Below are 18,419 nucleotides of genomic sequence, written 5' to 3'. Positions count from 1 at the left end.
TTACAGAGCACCGCGAGCCACCAGAGCTTCAACATTATTACTGTCAATTTCTAAAGCTTTGTTGTATTCATTCATGGCATCTACATGACGTCCTGCTTTAAAATGTTCCACCCCAGCCTTGACACTGTGGGGGAAAAAAGAACAAAACTGAGTTAGTGCAGAATCAAATATTTAACTTATTTCTTCAAAATGTTTCACATAAAACTGAAATATTTTCCCTGACGATGCTGATGCATTTCATCAGCAGCACTTTGAAGAATATTCAATGACTAATAAATATTACAACGATATTTCTAGCATAAGAAATATATATGTACTGAATGCATGAATACAAGGGTAAAATATTAAGGACAATGTCTCACTAATCAATCTTCTAAAGCTACATTCACAGAGACTGAGGATCCGAGAAGTGCTACGTCACCAGCTTACCAAGACCAGCCTTAAATGAGATAATGAAAGAATCTATTCTCTGCTAGATGCAAGGGCCTTATGTAAAATGCCTTTGGATAGTGTATATCTCGTTGATAGCCATTACGTGCCGTGGATTTGTCAGCTATGAGAGGCATGAATAATATAAACATTAATATGATATTTAATCGAGGGTATCTCAGAATTGGACATTTGGATTACAGTCCACTTAAAATTGCTAACTGTTAACTGAGATTGAACTTTTAAAAATATACTTTTATTGCTAAATTCAAATCTCTCAATTTGAATCATAGGTAAATTTAGATTCCACCCTAAATAAATAGACCAGTTTAGTAATCTTGGTTCAAGGAGGCCAGACCAACTGAACTTCCCAAGCTATTCTATGATTAACTATTGTCTAACATTCTGGAAAAGATAAACAAACAATCTGGAACTACCCTACTTCTGCATCAGTTGCAAACCAGAATACAATATAATCAAAATGAGGTCCAGAAGCAACTTTCCCACAGAAAGTGCGAGCAACTGGATACACGATAAAATTGACATTTGTAACTTTTAAATAACGCCCAGTTTCCAAGACGAATTATAGTTTTCACCGAAAAATGTTCAAAATAGAAAAAGGTAAAGCAGCAGCAAAGTAAATCAACCTGGCATGAACATTACTGAAGAAAAAGTTGCCTCTGACTGTGAATTCCAAAAACATGCAATTTTCGTGTGGTGTCACTATTCTTCCTGTAATGTACAGAAGCAACAAAAAGGCATGGATAAAGGCTGCTTCCGCCCCAACCCCCTCCACACACACAAGCACTGCACACAAATACAAGTGATAGAAGCAATACACACCACAGTCACAATACCAATTCTACGCAATGCTAGGAAAATGGTCAATACCGATGAAAATCTGCAAGATGCCAAATGCTTTGCGGATAATTGTGTTGCAAGCAGGAATCAAACCATATTTAGTGTATTTTGTGAAATGACCGAACTGTGAATTGCACATCTCTTCAGAGCTCAAGTTGAGATCACAGACACTAATATCCTTTAATATCTGTTTTGATGCTTTATTACATGCAAGAGTTCCTGCAGTGTTTTGAATTTTAATTAAAATTGTTCAGTTTCAAATGTTGGGACAAAGTTATCCTGTTAAAATAACCAATTCAAATTAGGAGTAGACTGCATAATTATCATCAAGAATGAGACAAGCAGCAGCAATTATAAACCTCATCCCACCTCCAAACTCACCACTGAAGAGGGCATTAAATTCCACCCTATTGGGTGTAATATCTTGGAATTTGACACAATTACTCACCTCAAAAAACTGAACCAGTTAGGTCTATTCCAGGATAGTGCAAATTGAATATCTTCCACAAGGGGAATGAGCTTCTTGGACTTTCTTTCCTGCTTAATTTGTGAATTCTTAGGATTCATCACAAAATTTGGCAATCTCTCACAAGAAATCACTATGATAGCTGGTGTGATAAGTGGAAATATTTTACTGGTGTATTCGGTAGTGTTTACAGGTTGATAAAAAGATCTATTGTTTGAGATACAGTAGAGACCAGGCTATGCTTTACTTGACTTAGGCAGGTTTGATTAGGTTAATGGAAAAGTGTTCTTTTACCAGATAGCTTTCCCTCTGATGAGCACAAAATTGCAACTAAAATTTAAAAGCCATATTCGGTAAATTAAAATCAAATAAAATGAAAAGATTACCGCCCCAACCCCACCACCCCTCACTGAACCAACCAAATTTTAAAAAGTGCGATGGATGCAGATGAATAGTGGGTTCATTATTAGATGCCGTCTCATCAGAATAAGTATTCAAAATTGAATTATGTTAGCATAAAATTAGCATTTTATACGCTTGAAATTGAATTATTCTGCATTACGATGGTAACAATTCATGTAGCTTCCTATTTTAAATGTATTACCCCTCACAAGAACCTGTCCTTCCTTTGCTTCCAAGAGTTGCTCTGATGCCATAGGTGACAGATGCTTTTAGGAGTGAGTCAAATATTCATGAGATTTTAAAGAAAACAGATATTTTGCACTGCAATCCCTCATACACAACATCAAGAATGGACAGACAGACCTGCATTCTGTCTGCCTATTCGGGATATTACACAAGTTGGAGTTGGACTGTACATTTGCTCTCAGATGATCTATAAGCAGCAGTCCTAAAACATTTCAGCAAGGAATAACCAAGAATATCAGGTTTCATTTGTACTCGATCTCAGGCTACAATCAATCAGAATATTTTGTAACCAAACAACAAATTTACTAAAAATGTGTTTTTGCTTATCTCATTGGCATCAAACCCACAAACCAATTTGTTACCTACTTTAAAACTAACTAGGCAATGGAATCACAATTACAACTTTACTTTTCAGTCTTTTAAGTTAACCAGATTGCAAATACATACCACTTTAATGCCCAAGATGCTGACTGTTTCTTCCTTAAAGCTGCAGCATAATCATCCCCTACAAAGTTTTTGCTGTTAATAAAAGGAAAGGATCATCAGACTTCATACTTGAAAGTAATAGCCATACTAGTTCAGGGGGTGAGGTAAATACTACCATATTAGTTTGGAAGAAGTCAAATTCTCCTAAAATAAAGTGTAAATCAAAGGGAGAAATTTCAAATGTTTCCCGAGATAATCTGAAATGGTCACAACTTTGTTAAGCATCAATTAAACCCAAGAGAATCACTGCATAACTGTTCTGAATACACAGGGCCCGATTCTCCCATCTTGATGCGCACAATTTTTTGGCATGTCAGGTTGGGAACGTGTGTCGGACATTTCACGGATTCATACATGCATTCCCAACGCATGCGCATCTCCCACCACCGGAGAGCAGGCGCAGTCGGGATCACGCTGGAAACCGGCAGGAAGACCAGGTAACTGATTTTAATCTATTTTTCATGTAATTTAAATGTCGGGCCCGATAATCAGACTGAATTCTCCGGGCCCGATAGCATCTCCCACCCCTCCAGGAGTATTTCACTCCGACAAGGTTTAGAGTAGCTCCCCATGTTCGGGGGACTAGTGGGACACCCCGCTGGAGTGAAGGGTGGGGCAATCGGGGCCCCCTAAGCATGGGCACCCTGGCAGTGCCAGCCTGTGCCCCCTGGCACTGCCCATCAGGCAGTGCCAAGGGAGCATGGCCTATGGGCGATCGGTGGGGGGCCCCGCTGCCACTCTACATGGGGATCGGCCAGGGCTGGAGGGAGGCCAGTGATCGGGGTGGGACAGGGGGAGGAGGAGAAGAAGTGTAGGGGCAACACTCCCGGGGTCCCAGACTGGCCAGCCACTGTGCATGCGCAGAGGTCCGGAACTGTCAAGACTCCGGCGTGAATAGCAGCACCGCCAACCCCCCCCCCCCCCCCCCCCCCCCCGAGCATTTTATTATATTCATGATTGTGACCTCTGCAATGCACAGAACGTGGGAGATTCGAGTCTGAACTCCCACTGAAGAAGGGCGGCACGGTAGCACAGTGGTTAGCACTGCTGCTTCACAGCTCCAGGGTCCCGGGTTCGATTCCCAGCTCGGGTCACTGTCTGTGTGGAGTTTGCACGTTCTCCTCGTGTCTGCGTGGGTTTCCTCCGGGTGCTCCGGTTTCCTCCCACAGTCCAAAGATGTGCGGGTTAGGTTGATTGGCCAGGTTAAAAATTGCCCCTTAGAATCCTAAAATGCGTAGGTTAGAGGGATTAGCGGGTAAATATGTGGGGGTAGGGCCTGGGTGGGATTGTGGTCGGTGCAGACTCGATGGGCCGAATGGCCTCCTTCTGCACTATAGGATTTCTATGATTCTATGAAAAAACAATCGTGATTTACACCAGTTTTCCTGCCAATCCGGCACTTAGAATTTTTTTGGGAGAATCAGCCCACAGGGTCTGGATAGATTGAGGAGGACTTTTTTAACAACCCATTAAATCAGAAGCCATAAGGAGATAATTGTATATTTTGCATGCTGTTAAATGGTTTTGGTTTTGTAGTAAAACAGCAAGTTGGACAATGAAATCAGTTATGATTTTGGTTCTACATTCAAAACTGTAATAAGAATGAAGTCACTAATAATTTGGGACTTCACACAAGCTGCAGTTTAACTGGTGAAAAACAAATTTTCAACATTTTAAAGTTCACAAAACTCTGAGCAAATCACTGATCCTCCTTTTGACCAATTGGCTCTTTACCGACATTAGAAATTTCACCAGAATTCGGAGATCAGTTAGAGGAACAACACGTGTTTAAATATGTATGATCGGAAAACAATGTGATACTGACACTGTAATTTGGTACTGTTGCCCTGCACTATTGTAAATGGCATCTGTGGTTTCACAGCAACATTAAATTCTTCTGAATATCAACTTAGTTTAGTGGTTCTGTAGCACTGCAATGCAACATTTGGGCCAGAATTTCCAAGGAGTGCCAATCATGGTGGGATTGCCACTCCACTGCTCTTATCCCACCTTGGTCAGGAGCTGCACCATTTTTTGCCTAACCTTCTGTCTTGGGTTGAGTGAGAAAAAAGGTTGCTGAGGTCTTCAGTCCACGGTGGCAGAGTCGGAGGAAGTGAAGCAACGTTATTACAGCATTAGCTGCTACAAGGCAGTAAAGATTAAGGTTCCAGCAGTCAGAACCAACTGAACTCTCCAATTTAATCAGAGTTTTGGATGGTTCCCAATGCAGGGTAATCACCCATTAGAAGTTGGAACTACTTGGATAATTTCCGGCAGTCCTTGCATGAGGACTTGCAGAGCGGGTCTCCCTGCGCATCTTCTGGGGTACCTCTCAGGTAACAACACCCCAGAGACTGGAAGTTGTGGGCCAGTACTTGTTTGCTGGTTTTGGCGAGTACTACGTTACAAATTTCACAAACAGCCCAATTTGAGTGTATGGGATATTCTCAACTGAAAAGGAAAAAGGATTAGCATTCACATAAATGCTAATAATATCCAACTTTATCTCCTTCCACTTGTGAGCCAGTGGAAGTTCTTGTCAATTAATTCAATTGAATTCCAGTGAGTAGTCTGCGGAGTGCCTGAACAGTGCACCTTCCGGAGATGGATAGAATCACTGAGCAACTTCTGGATTTGTACTTTATTCTGTGCATGTGCAGAACGCTACTATCAGTTTCTGTAGCTTAAGAGTGCCAAACACTGAGCTTTACCATCATTACTACTACAAATCCGGATCAGTGACAGCAACTTATGGTATTCCACATTTAACTGGACGTATGCAGACTCCAAAAATTGCTGTCAGTTTCAGAGGAGTGACGGGGGCAAACACGAACCAGTTAGACCGTCTTTAATAATCTAAACCGAGACCATTGCTCATATTTGAGAATTAAAAAGGACAATGCGAAAGTAGGAATCACAATTTGAGTAGGTGGCCTATGACTTCAATGCAGAAAATTATAGTTTAATACTTTTAGCCTCTCACTTGTTTAAACAGAAATTAATGCTCATAAAATCAAGAAATGTGTCCTATTCTTTCAGAGAAAGTATTTTTACATTGGCTGCATCTCCAGAGAGAGATCAAACGGATAGAACTCCAATGTCTGTCAAGCCATCCCCACAAAAGTCAATACCCCGGCATTGCAAATCAATTTAAAGTCAGGCAGCCTGTTAGAACCATAGAAAATTACAGCTCAGAAACAGGCCTTTTGGCCCTTCTTGTCTGTGCCGAACCATTTTTTGCCTAATCCCACTGACCTGCACTTGGACCATATCCCTCCACACCCCTCTCATCCATGAACCTGTCCAAGTTTTTCTTAAATGTTAAAAGTGACCCCGCATTTACCACTTTATCCGGCAGCTCATTCCACACTCCCACCACTCTCTGCGTGAAGAAGCCCCCCCTAATATTCCCTTTAAACTTTTCTCCTTTCACCCTTAACCCATGCCCTCTGGTTTTTTTCTCCCCTAGCCTCAGCGGAAAAAGCCTGCTTGCATTCACTCTATCTATACCCATCAAAATCTTATACACCTCTATCAAATCTCCCCTCAATCTTCTACGCTCCAGGGAATAAAGTCCCAACCTATTCAATCTCTCTCTGTAACTCAGCTTCTCAAGTCTCGGCAACATCCTTGTGAACCTTCTCTGCACTCTTTCAATCTTATTTACATCCTTCCTGTAACTAGGTGACCAAAACTGTACACAATACTCCATATTTGGCCTCACCAATGCCTTATATAACCTTACCATAACACTCCAACTTTTATACTCGATACTCCGATTTATAAAGGCCAATGTACCAAAGGCACTCTTTACGACCCTATCCACCTGTGACGTCACTTTTAGGGAATTCTGTACCTGTATTCCCAGATCCCTCTGTTCAACTGCACTCTTCAGAGTCCTACCATTTACCCTGTACGTTCGTCTTTGGTTTGTCCTTCCAAAGTGCAATATCTCACACTTGTCTGCGTTAAATTCCATTTGCCATTTTTCTAGTTGGTCCAAATCCCTCTGCAAGCTTTGAAAACCTTCCTCACTGTCCACTACACCTCCAATCTTTGTATCATCAGCAAACTTGCTGATCCAATTTACCACATTATCATCCAGATCATTGATATAGATGACAAACAACAATGGACCCAACACCGATTCCTGCGGCACACCACTAGTCACAGGCCTCCACTCAGAGAAGCAATCCTCCACAACCACTCTCTGGCTTCTTCCATTGAGCCAGTGTCTTATCCAATTTACTACCTCCCCATGTATACCTAGCGACTGAACCTTCCTAACTAACCTCCCATGAGGGACTTTGTCAAAGGCCTTGCTGAAATCCAGGTAGACAACATCCACCGCCTTCCCTTCATCCACTTTCCTGGTAACCTCCTCGAAAAACTCTAATAGATTGGTCAAACATGACCTACCACGCACAAAGCCATGTTGACTCTCCCTAATAAGTCCCTGTCTATCCAAATATTTGTAGATCCTATCCCTTATCACACCTTCCAATAACTTGCCCACCACCGACGTCAAACTTACTGGCCGATAATTTCCCGGATTTCTTTTGGAACCTTTTTTAAACAACGGAACAACATGAGCCACCCTCCAATCATCCGGCACCTCCCCCGTGAATACTGACATTTTAAATATGTCTGCCAGGGCCCCTGCAAGTTCAACACTAGCTTCCCTCAAGGTCTGTGGGAATACCCTGTCCGGTCCTGGGGATTTATCCACTCTTGATTTGCCTCAAGACAGCGAGCACCTCCTCCCCTTTAGTCTGTAAAGGTTCCATGGCCTCCCTACATTAATCGAGGGATTGAGTTTAGGAGTCGGGAGATAATGCTGCAGCTTTATAGGACCCTGGTTAGACCCCACTTGGAGTACTGCGCGCAGTTCTGGTCACCTCATTACAGGAAAGATGTTGAAGCCATTGAAAGGGTGCAGAGGAGATTTACAAGGATGTTGCCTGGATTGGGGGGCATGCCTTATGAGGATAGGTTGAGGGAGCTTGGTCTCTTCTCCCTGGAGAGACGAAGGATGAGAGGTGACCTGATAGAGGTTTACAAGATGTTGAGAGGTCTGGATAGGGTAGACTCTCAGAGGCTATTTCCAAGGGCTGAAATGGTTGCTACGAGAGGACACAGGTTTAAGGTGCTGGGGGGTAGGTACAGAGGAGATGTCAGGGGTAAGTTTTTCACTCAGAGGGTGGTGGGTGAGTGGAATCGGCTGACGTCGGTGGTGGTGGAGGCAAACTCGTTGGGGTCTTTTAAGAGACTTCTGGATGAGTACATGGGATTTAATGGGATTGAGGGCTATAGATAGGCCTAGAGGTGGGGATGTGATCGGCGCAACTTGTGGGCCGAAGGGCCTGTTTGTGCTGTGGCTTTCTATGTTCTACCAGTTTGCCCTATTTCCGTAGACTCCATGCCCGTTTCCTCAGTAAATACGGATGCAAAAAAAACCATTTAGTATCTCCCCCATCTCTTTTGGTTCCATACACAGTGTACCACTCTGGTCTTCAAGAGGACCAATCTTATCCCTCACTATCCTTTTGCTCCTAACATACCTATAGAAGCTCTTTGGATTTTCCTTCACTCTGTCTGCCAAAGCAACCTCATGTCTTCTTTTAGCCCTCCTGATTTCCCTCTTAAGTAGCTTCTTGCACTTTTTATACTCCTCGAGCATCTGATGTGTTCCTTGCTGCCTGTACTACATTAGACAGGCTGATTGCCATGTCCTTGCATGGGCATCAGGCTACTCGGTAAAATAGAATGAAAAGTATTGCAAAATACACACAAAAGCAATTATAACAGCATGAGATGTTTGGTGATTCCCTTTGCAATGCTCTGACACCTTCAGGAGTTAAAAAGTTTTATTTAACGAGTCCAAGACCAACATTAATTGATCCCTGAGGTTTGTCTTACAACATCACAGGCCGAATAGCAAAGGCAGAATTCGACCAGCAGTACTGCATGCTTTGCCTATCCAGGCAGCAGGCTGCCTCTGCACGAGCAGATCTCTGTGCCTCCTATATATACCAACACTAAATTCAGTCCAAGACTCTCATCCTTGACCGGCAGTGGGAAGTGGTCAATCCTTTAACCCCAACATCTGTCTACAATAAGATAGCTGGTCTATGGAACTGCATCAGACAGTAATATCGCCAGTAACTGTCAAGCAATAGGGAGTCAACATGAAATCATTTTAAGATTTAGCATACCCATTTCATCGTTGTCGCAATACCCTGTTCAAAAGCCCTGCTCTAATCCTGTCACTGCCGGACACATCGTCCAAACATTTCAACCTGCCCAAAATTACATCACTAGCATCCTGTCCCACTCATTGCCCCACCTTCATTGTATTTGCTCTCTGTCCTTCAACACATTACATTTACAATCTTTGTCCATAAACCCTTCTGTGACCTTCAATCCAGGTTCCACACAACCTCAAACAGCCTTATATTACCTCTCAAACTCTCCATTCCTCTTCTACAATACTTTGCGCCCCACCAATGGTACCAGCATCATCTGCCATCATGGCCTTATTCTCAGAAACTCCAGTTTAAACTTCTTGCTTAAAATGTTGGCAAAACCTATCTTTACCATTTAGCTTTCTAGGATTGATGCTCAATTTCCTTACATCCATTTGTGAAGCATCGTGGATGACATTTCTCATTAAAGATGCTGTATAAAGGAAGTGCTGCTGTTTAAGTAATCAAAACAATCTTAAACCACTTTGTGTTTCGTCTATGAAAAAAAACAAAGTTAAGTTTTTGATTAAATTGGAAGATCGAAGATTATTAAACATTTGGGACTGAAAACAAGCTGCAAGTTACAGTGCAACTCTTGAAACGCAGCCTCAGACCTCACCTCTGCAATCCTCTCATCAGAGATGGTGATTCAATTTCGCTAATTCCATGTTTGCCCAGCAAATATTCAACAGTTGATGGATTAGCAAATCCAAGCGTGCGGTGTAAAATTTTGTCATACGTTTCAGCAACAGGATTACCCAGAGTTAAATTACACCTGCAGACAGAAACAAAAAGGTAAGAGAAGCAATAGTAATTAGTTTTGCAGTGTGGTGGTCAACATCGTTGGATGAGCTAGACGAGGAATATGATAACAAAAAACATCAACTACTCTTAGAAGATCACATCAAACAAGAGAAACCAATGACATATATTGAACATCAATAGCGAACTGCGGTATCACAAAATCAAAGCTAATTTGGCTGCCATATTTTTCTACATTATAACAGTGATAACACTTTAAAACTAGTCAAATGTTAAACAGTACTTTGGACATCTTGATGTTGTAAAGGTTTCTACTTATAAACACAACCCAAAAGAAAGGGGACATTGCATGATGTAGTTGTGGAGATTGAGATAGGTCAAGTGGATCAAGTGTCAGTAGGGAAAATTTAGAGAACAGTGATCATTGTATCCTATGGTTTAGGTTAGCTATGGAAAAGGACAAGGAACAATACAGAGTAAAATTACTGAAATTGGGGGAAGACCAATTTCAATGGGATAAGAATGGATTTGTCCCGGGTAAACTGGAATCAAAGATTGGCGGGAAAACTTGTAATGGAATGAGTGTTTTCCCCAAGGCCAACATCCACCACTGAGGTTTCAGCACAACACCAATGAAAGTATCCCCTTGACAGACTAAACAATGGACTATCACCTTAAACTCAGCAAATAAGGTTGTTTTAGCATGACTTTAGCAATTTGCTTTCACTAAATAAATTGCAGCGAGGTCAACCTGCTTTTCTATTTTCAGAACAGTGAGAATTTATGCAAGGAAAAAACAAGCAAGGCTCTCTCCGAATAGAATAATTTACATTTGGCAAATTTCAAATAGATCCTGGTGTTGAAGCAGGTCTCTGAGAATAGAGCAGACACTGTGTTAAAATGTGTGCTCTGCAGTTGGAAAGGAGAACACTGAAAACAGGAAAAGAGAGGGATTATGGTTGTTGAAGTGGTGCCAGAGGCCACCACATGATTTAAGGAGGTTGGAAAGGGAGTTTCAGGGGATTCTGCAAAATCAAGACTGTCATGACCCGAGTGAGAAAGGGTTAATCGACGTGCACCTTATCTGTGTTAAATTTGTTTGGGGACTTCTGATGACAGTAAGAAGTTTAACAACACCAGGTTAAAGTCCAACAGGTTTATTTGGCAGCAAAAGCCACAACATCATGACTTCTGATGAAACATAGCTGCTGGTGAACGCAACTAAAGTCAAAATGATTGGATGGGAAGCGAGAGATCTAACAAAATGTTAATATCCTGGGCCAGTTAATTAATGGTTGAATTTTGATTTTAGTTTGTTTGTTACAGTTAAAGTTTTTAAAAGTGAATTCTTGCCCAGTGGTTTTCCTTCTATTAGCATTGTGGGGATCACTTCCTTTTTAAAAAGTTACCAAGCTGTACAGGGATTGTAACATACGATACGGATAGATCCTGGGAAATTATACACATTGCATATTCTGCATTCACCTAGTAAAGCCATATGTCTGGACAAAAGTATCAAGTTCCAGTCCAAACCTCGGGGAAAGGCTGAGCCCCTTTCAAGTTAAAATAAAATGAAGGTAGCAAAAGACAATTCAATGAATAAGAGGGGGGAAAGAGTTGTACTTTTTGTACCTGTAGTACGCAGGAAGATCTTCACCACTGATGACACCCAATTTCCAATGCGAAAGATGAGTTGGAAGAGCTGAAGGATGCAACGTTACCGCAAGTCTTTCATGATAACGATCAACATCTTTTAAAACCGCTGTAAAATAGATTGAAGAGAGATGCATGTATGAAAGCAGAGGCACATTCTAAACAACATAAATTTGCTAATAAATATTACCAATTTTCAATACCTCTTATGAGATCTCCTATTTGAAAGTAAGACAAAGGATCTTCATGTTTTCCATGTGAAGGCACATCTCTTACTGGACAAAGTGCCTGTAATAATTTTAAACATCTAATTAATACATAGTTCCATTTTCTATGGTGCATTTTGCACATCCTAGAACAACTGCTTGGTCAAATTTAAAGGCTGTTTGATTAACTTAAAGATCAGTCCCGCAGTTTCAAGCGTTCATATGTTTCCGAAGATAAATCAGCCAATTGTGATTTCTTTTTTAAGCCAGGGAGTAAAACACACAAATTTGGAAAAACATTATATAGATGATGATTTGGGTCATTCACTGTGCTGACCATAACTCACTTCATGAACTGAGGTAATCGCACATAAAAAGAATACAAATTTAATCACAATGCATTCTGTTTTACATCTAAATTTACAAATGAGAGAAATTTAATCCTGAAAACAAGTTATTTTAATTATCAGACTGTAGGTAATTCTGGTGAATTTATTGTAAATATTCTCTTTTCCTTTCAAATACATGCAGTAACAACTATTCTTAGTTAGTTACATTATTTCCAAAATCTTAATCTTTATAGCAATAATACATGCTGCAATATCTTACTGTTATTTCCAAGGATTCAATATCCCGCCGAAGGTCTCCTCCAAGACTGATTAATGTCATGAAGAATCCAAAATCACGAATGGATGCAACTCGCCCAATCACTATGTCTCCACGTTCAATATCGCGGAAAAAGTACTGTCTTTTGTCATCACTTGGAACCTCCATTAGCTGTTCTACAGGAGGCATAATTGCATAATAATCTGAAAAGACAAAAGGACTTCAAGATATTTGGGAGTGTTTGGGGTTCTGTCAGAAATTCGTAATAACACTATCACTAAAACAAAATCTACATGCAATGAGCATAATTTATTCTAAAATGTTAATTAATTTCAATGGTTAAAATTATTTTAGAACTTTATTCCAAAATATATTTTCAATCACAGTAACCTCTCAATCCAGCCTGTTTCACTTCTCTCCAGGTCACACAAGAATGATAAAATGCATTGGTCACCTTTTGTACATCTTCCTGTACAGGTGCTGCTTGGAATTTTGGTCAGAATGCTTTTGAGCAACTTCTTCCCGTGTTTGCATGGGTTTCCTCTGGCTGCTGCGGTTTTCTCCCACAGTCCAAAAATGTGTGGGTTAGGTTGATTGGCCATGCTAAATTGACCCTAGTGTCAGAGGGATTGGCAGGGCAAATATGTGGGGTTATGGGAATAGGGCCTGGGTGGGATTGTGGTTGATGCAGACTTGATGGGCCGAATGGCCTCCTTCTGCGCTGTAGGGATTCTATGATTCCAAGTATGCTGCCTCAATCACTAGCAGTGGCAGGCATCCAACAGGTATTTCCAATTTAAATAGTTCAGGAGAAATTTAAATAAACAAATTGTATTTAAATAGCACCTTTCACAATCTCAGAATTCACTTTTGTACTTTATTGCACCTTTCCCTGCCATTTACAGCCAATTAAGCACTTGTTAAAATGTAGGACATGTGGCATCTAGTTTGCACACAGCAGAGTCCAAAAACAACAATTAAATAAATGACTAGATCATCTGTTTTGGATGTTGGTTGAGAAATATGTTGGCCAGGACTTTCTGCACTTCAGCAAATAATTCCATTGGATCTTTCATGTCCAACTGAGGAGGCAGTGATCTTTTTTTCGAAAGCTGACACCTTAGTACTCCACTAAAGTGCTAGATTATGTGTTCAAGTAGGACTTGAATCCACAACTTGCTGAGAGGTAATTCCAGAATGCTGTTAGACATCCCTTCATTCACCTCAAGGCAACAATGGCAAAAGTGTACCGCTCTTCAGTCAGGAAAATGGGCAGGGCCTGAAAGGAGGAGGAAAGCAAAAGCAAGAAAAAAAAAGATGAATAACAATCCTTTAGAAATTTTAAGTGAAAAAACTTAAATATTGATCAAATCTGCATTCATTTCTGACAGCAAAATTGAATTAAGTAACATTCCAAATTTTTAAATTAGGAAAACATTGCAAAAATAGTCGACAAAAACAGTCTAGACAACTTCATGAGCTTGCTACCCAATCACCTTCAGTCTCTTCGTCATTCAGTTCAGTACTTGTTGATGACTTCCATGATGGAGCAAAGAGAAGGTCTGCTTTTCTTGCAATAAATTGCTGGACAGCAATATTATCAACTCTTCTATCCCTCCTGCAAAACAGTAGCACAGTGCATTAAAAACAGTATTGCTCTCTGTACTGTGACCTTGTCCAATTAGCCATAATGTATGTGAACGATTGAGACACTGATGTACCATGAAATTTCACAAACTGACTGATCAACAGTTTCACTCAAAAATATCTAATACTTGAATGCATGCAAAATAGAAAAGCTATGACTGCATGTAATCTTAAACTGCATAAATCATGTTTCAGCACATTGTACAACATGGTGTTTCAATAAAGGAAGAAAAATTATTATTTTTTGGCCTGATTATAAAGTTTTTTTTTGGTGACAAGTGTGCAGCAGTCCAGTTGATGCCTTTATCACCAGCTATAGAGATACACACAAGGCACCTAAAGTTTACTAGTACACCAGATCAAGCTAAAAATTCCCCTCTTCATTTATTCAACTATTTAAATTTCCTCTTCAATGACTGCAAACTGCAGCTGCACTCCCAAAACAATGATTTTCAGCATCCTGCATTTCAATTAGTGTCCAGTTCACTGCCACTCCCCTCGCAGGACTCCCAACCTTCAAGAAATTCTACTCTTCTCTGTAACAGGATCTCAGTTGCCTCTTTAACCCTGTTAATTTTCACTGCTTCCTATTTTCCTTCTTGCGTTTGATCAAGTTTACCTTCATTTTGATCCTGTCCCAGTCACCTCTTTACTCAAAACCTATTGCATCGCTAACTTTTCCCAGTTATTATAAAAGGTCATCGATCTGAAATGTCAACTCTGTTTCTCTTCCCACAGATGCTGCCTGACTTTGAGTATTGCTAGCACTTCCTGTTTCCAGCATCCGCAGTACTCTACTTTTCAAAGTCTGATTTACAGTCTTCTTCATCTGGGTTTTCAAACATTTCCACCTGGGACACCTCTTGTAAATATTAAGAGAGACTTCCCTGGACTAACCTCTGACAGTGTCAACAGCCTAAAGGGAAACAGTACTTTCATTGCAGATAACCTATATCTATTAGTATGCAACAAAAATAACATGTTCGTAAATTAAGTGCAGAAAAATTCAAGAATCTAAGGACCTTGAGCACCATCTGGAGTCCAAGTTCTCCAACTCCAAACATAGCCTATATTGTGGGATTTAGTCAGTCCAAAGCTCCCCAAAGATATTTCAGCAACAAGCTGCTTACCATAAATGTGAGGTTTAAAAAAAACATAAGTAACCTATAAAAATAAGGCATAGTTAAAAAGTGAGTGCTTTCAATACAGAAAAAAACCCAATAAAATCCTGCTTAATGGCAAAATGGAATTACAACTTTTTTTTTTACTAAACATGATGTTACAGTTCTCAATGCCTGGCTAATCATTTTTGTCCGTGTTCGCTCATGTTGGCTCTGACCTATTTTGCATGCCAAGTGCAATAAGCCTTGAGGGATGGCCATTGATGGTGTGTCATAGAATCCCTCCAGTGCAGAAGGAGGCCATTCGGCCCATCAAACCTACACCGACAACAATCCCACTCAGGCCCTAACCCCGTAACCCCACGCATTTATCCTGCTAATCCTCCTGACACCAAGGGTAAATTTATCATGTCCAATCCATCTCACCTGCACATCTTTGGACTGTGAGGACCAGAGCACCCAGAGGAAACCTACAGACACAGGGAGAATGTGCAAACTCCACACAGACCGTCACCAGAGGCCGGAATTGAATCCGGGTCCCTGGCGTTGTGAGGCTAACCACTGTGCCACCAAAGAATAAGTGTAGAAAAGAAGCTGCAATGACAAAACAGCAGTTGGTATGAGAAAGTATATATTTTCTAGATCACTCTGGCATTGGTCATGGTAAGAAGTTTAACAACACCAGGTTAAAGTCCAACAAGCTTGTGTGGCTTTTGCTACCAAATAAACCTGTTGGACTTTAACCTGGTGTTGTTAAACTTCTTACTGTGTTTACCCCAGTCCAACGCCGACATCTCCACATCATTGGTCATGGTGACAGGATAGTTGAAAAAAAACACAAATGGGGTCATGTGTTCAACGAAGTATGACAGAAAGTATATGGAAAACCAAGCTACAACCAGGGCTGAGCTAGTCGATGAAAACCAACTCCTGTTCCCTTGACCCTATTACCTATCAATTGCCAAGCCCCAAACTTCCCTGCTCAATCCCCAGCTGCCTCACATGGTAAATGGTGCCTTCTCCTAAGGTACAGTCCATTTGCCTTTCAAACTGTTGTCCTTACTTCCTCCTGCATCCTCCCACTTCCAAAAAACAAACTGTGGATCCCTCGCATCTTGCTCCCAGAGACTCCCAACATCTATGTCCATCTTTTCCCCATATCTGTCTGCAGCTCGCCAACCAAGGTTCTGCAGTACCACAACACCAACCGCAAATAGCATCTTCTAACGACTGGGGCCATGGTGTGCAACCCCTCAATATCTCTGCAACTTTAACAGAGTCATCCACAGCATCTTCCAACATACCGCCTTCATGATCCAGTTCAGAGCGATTGTCCTCAGTTGGCTCGATTCTTAGTTATCCAATTATAGCCACACCATCTTCAGCAATTACATATTTTCCGGCTCCTATACTGAGACTCTGGAGTTCCTGAACCATCTTATAGGATTAATAGGAAGGTAAAAGCCTCAACTCTGTTAGGAACTCCGCGCTCTTGCCATCAATTACCCCCTAACCATTGCCACAAATTAAACAAGACTTAATAACTCTGGAGCCCTCTATTCAATCCAATACACAGCTTTGCATGCTGGCACCTTCTCGAGGACAATATGAGATGGGCAACAAATGCTGGTCCAGCCAGTTACACCCACATGATGTGAAAGAATAAAAAAGTTAACAAAGACAGTTTAATTCCATCTCCACAACACCTCACATACCTCAGTCCACCTCCTGCTGAGGTACCTTTCTTTGCTTCTGTCATTATGTTCAAGTCTATTCACTATTTCTCTTCCTCATCTATGCAACCTCCTCCAGAAATAGAATCAGCCTCAAACTCCGTAAATGAATTCTGACATACTTGCGCCATTCCACTGCTGATTATTTTGAGTTCAGCTGTCTGAATTCCATGCCCTAAACATTCCTTTCCAAAACTTCACCACTTCACTCTCTTCCTTTGAGACATTCCTTAAAACAGATCTCTGACCAATCTTTCATTGTTCCTTTCTTTGACTTTGAGTCCATTTTTCATTGGACCTCTGTGGTGGCTTGGTATAGTTATTCAAATTAAAAAGGGACATGAGTGCAAGTTCTTGTTGCTTATTGCCACTGTCAACTGAAGCCAGGTCACAGAGTCGATGTTTGGTTGCTGGTGATGGGTATGTATGTCCAAATTTAAAAGGGAGCATAGGAAACAAATTAACTCAGCAAATTGATCTGCAATTGTGTAACCTACAACTGAAAAATAGGTCACTGGCTTAAGCATTCAAAAATATTTATAAGCACATTTTGAAAATTACTAGTGTGAAAGCATGACCTCAACACGAATTAATTTTCCTCTCCTGCAACACTTGGAAAAATGACACTTAATGACATAGAACAGTACAGCACAGAACAGGCCCTTCGGCCCACGATGTTGTGCCGAGCTTTATCTGAAACCAAGATCAAGCTATCCCACTCCCTATCATCCTGGTGTGCCCCATGTGCCTATCCAATAACCGCTTAAATGTTCCTAAAGTGTCTGACTCCACTATCACTGCAGGCAGTCCATTCCACACCCCAACCACTCTCTGCGTAAAGAACCTACCTCTGATATCCTTCCTATATCTCCCACCACAAACCCTATAGTTATGCCCCCTTGTAATAGCTCCATCCACCCGAGGAAATAGTCTTTGAACGTTCACTCGATCTATCCCCTTCATCATTTTTTAAACCTCTATTAAGTCTCCCCTCAGCCTCCTCCGCTCCAGAGAGAACAGCCCTAGCTCCCTCAACCTTTCCTCATAAGACCTACCCTCCAAACCAGGCAGCATCCTGGTAAATCTCCTCTGCACTCTTTCCAGCGCTTCCACATCCTTCTTATAGTGAGATGACCAGAACTGCACACAATATTCCAAATGTGGTCTCACCAAGGTCCTGTACAGTTGCAGCATAACCCCACGGCTCTGAAACTCCAACCCCCTGTTAATAAAAGCTAACACACTATAGGCCTTCTTCACAGCTCTATCCACTTGAGTGGCAACCTTTAGAGATCTGTGGATATGGACCCATCTTTGATCATAGGAGGATATTATAATTGAAATTCATATAGCTAGTTTTCATTTATTCCAATAAAGTTCTGCTAACCTTCTCCAGATATTACACTTAGGAAAGCATACTTACAGTTAGACTTGGGGAAGAAAAAACAATTAGGAGTTTGCTGGCAGATTTTAACTATCACGTTGCATTTACATAGTGCCGCTCCCAAAATGCCAGTGCACTAGAGTTAACGTTGGAAATTTAGTACGTGCTCCAT

General features: G+C 41.1%; 1 protein-coding gene across 8 annotated transcripts in view; it reads right to left on the bottom strand.

Annotated features, from left to right (window-relative positions):
* The window catches only part of ttc14 (tetratricopeptide repeat domain 14), a 57,987-nt gene that overhangs the window by 37,440 nt on the left and 2,128 nt on the right, over positions 1-18,419 (bottom strand). For all 8 annotated transcript variants that reach the window (XR_013496762.1, XM_078206922.1, XM_078206925.1 and 5 more), the window contains exons 2-8: positions 13,859-13,980; positions 12,366-12,565; positions 11,754-11,838; positions 11,530-11,659; positions 9,755-9,910; positions 2,852-2,923; positions 5-124 (exon numbers count right to left, since the gene is read on the bottom strand). Coding sequence is in view for 7 of the 8 variants with exons in the window: in XM_078206922.1 (XP_078063048.1) it covers positions 5-124; positions 2,852-2,923; positions 9,755-9,910; positions 11,530-11,659; positions 11,754-11,838; positions 12,366-12,565; positions 13,859-13,980 (885 nt within the window). In the remaining variant the exon portion in view is untranslated. The remainder of the gene's footprint in view (positions 1-4; positions 125-2,851; positions 2,924-9,754; positions 9,911-11,529; positions 11,660-11,753; positions 11,839-12,365; positions 12,566-13,858; positions 13,981-18,419) is intronic.

This window comes from Mustelus asterias, chromosome 3, assembly GCF_964213995.1.
Source record: "Mustelus asterias chromosome 3, sMusAst1.hap1.1, whole genome shotgun sequence".
Lineage (NCBI taxonomy): Eukaryota > Metazoa > Chordata > Chondrichthyes > Carcharhiniformes > Triakidae > Mustelus > Mustelus asterias.
Note: the sequence above shows the minus strand (reverse complement) of the source record. Positions and strands in the feature narration are given on the sequence as shown.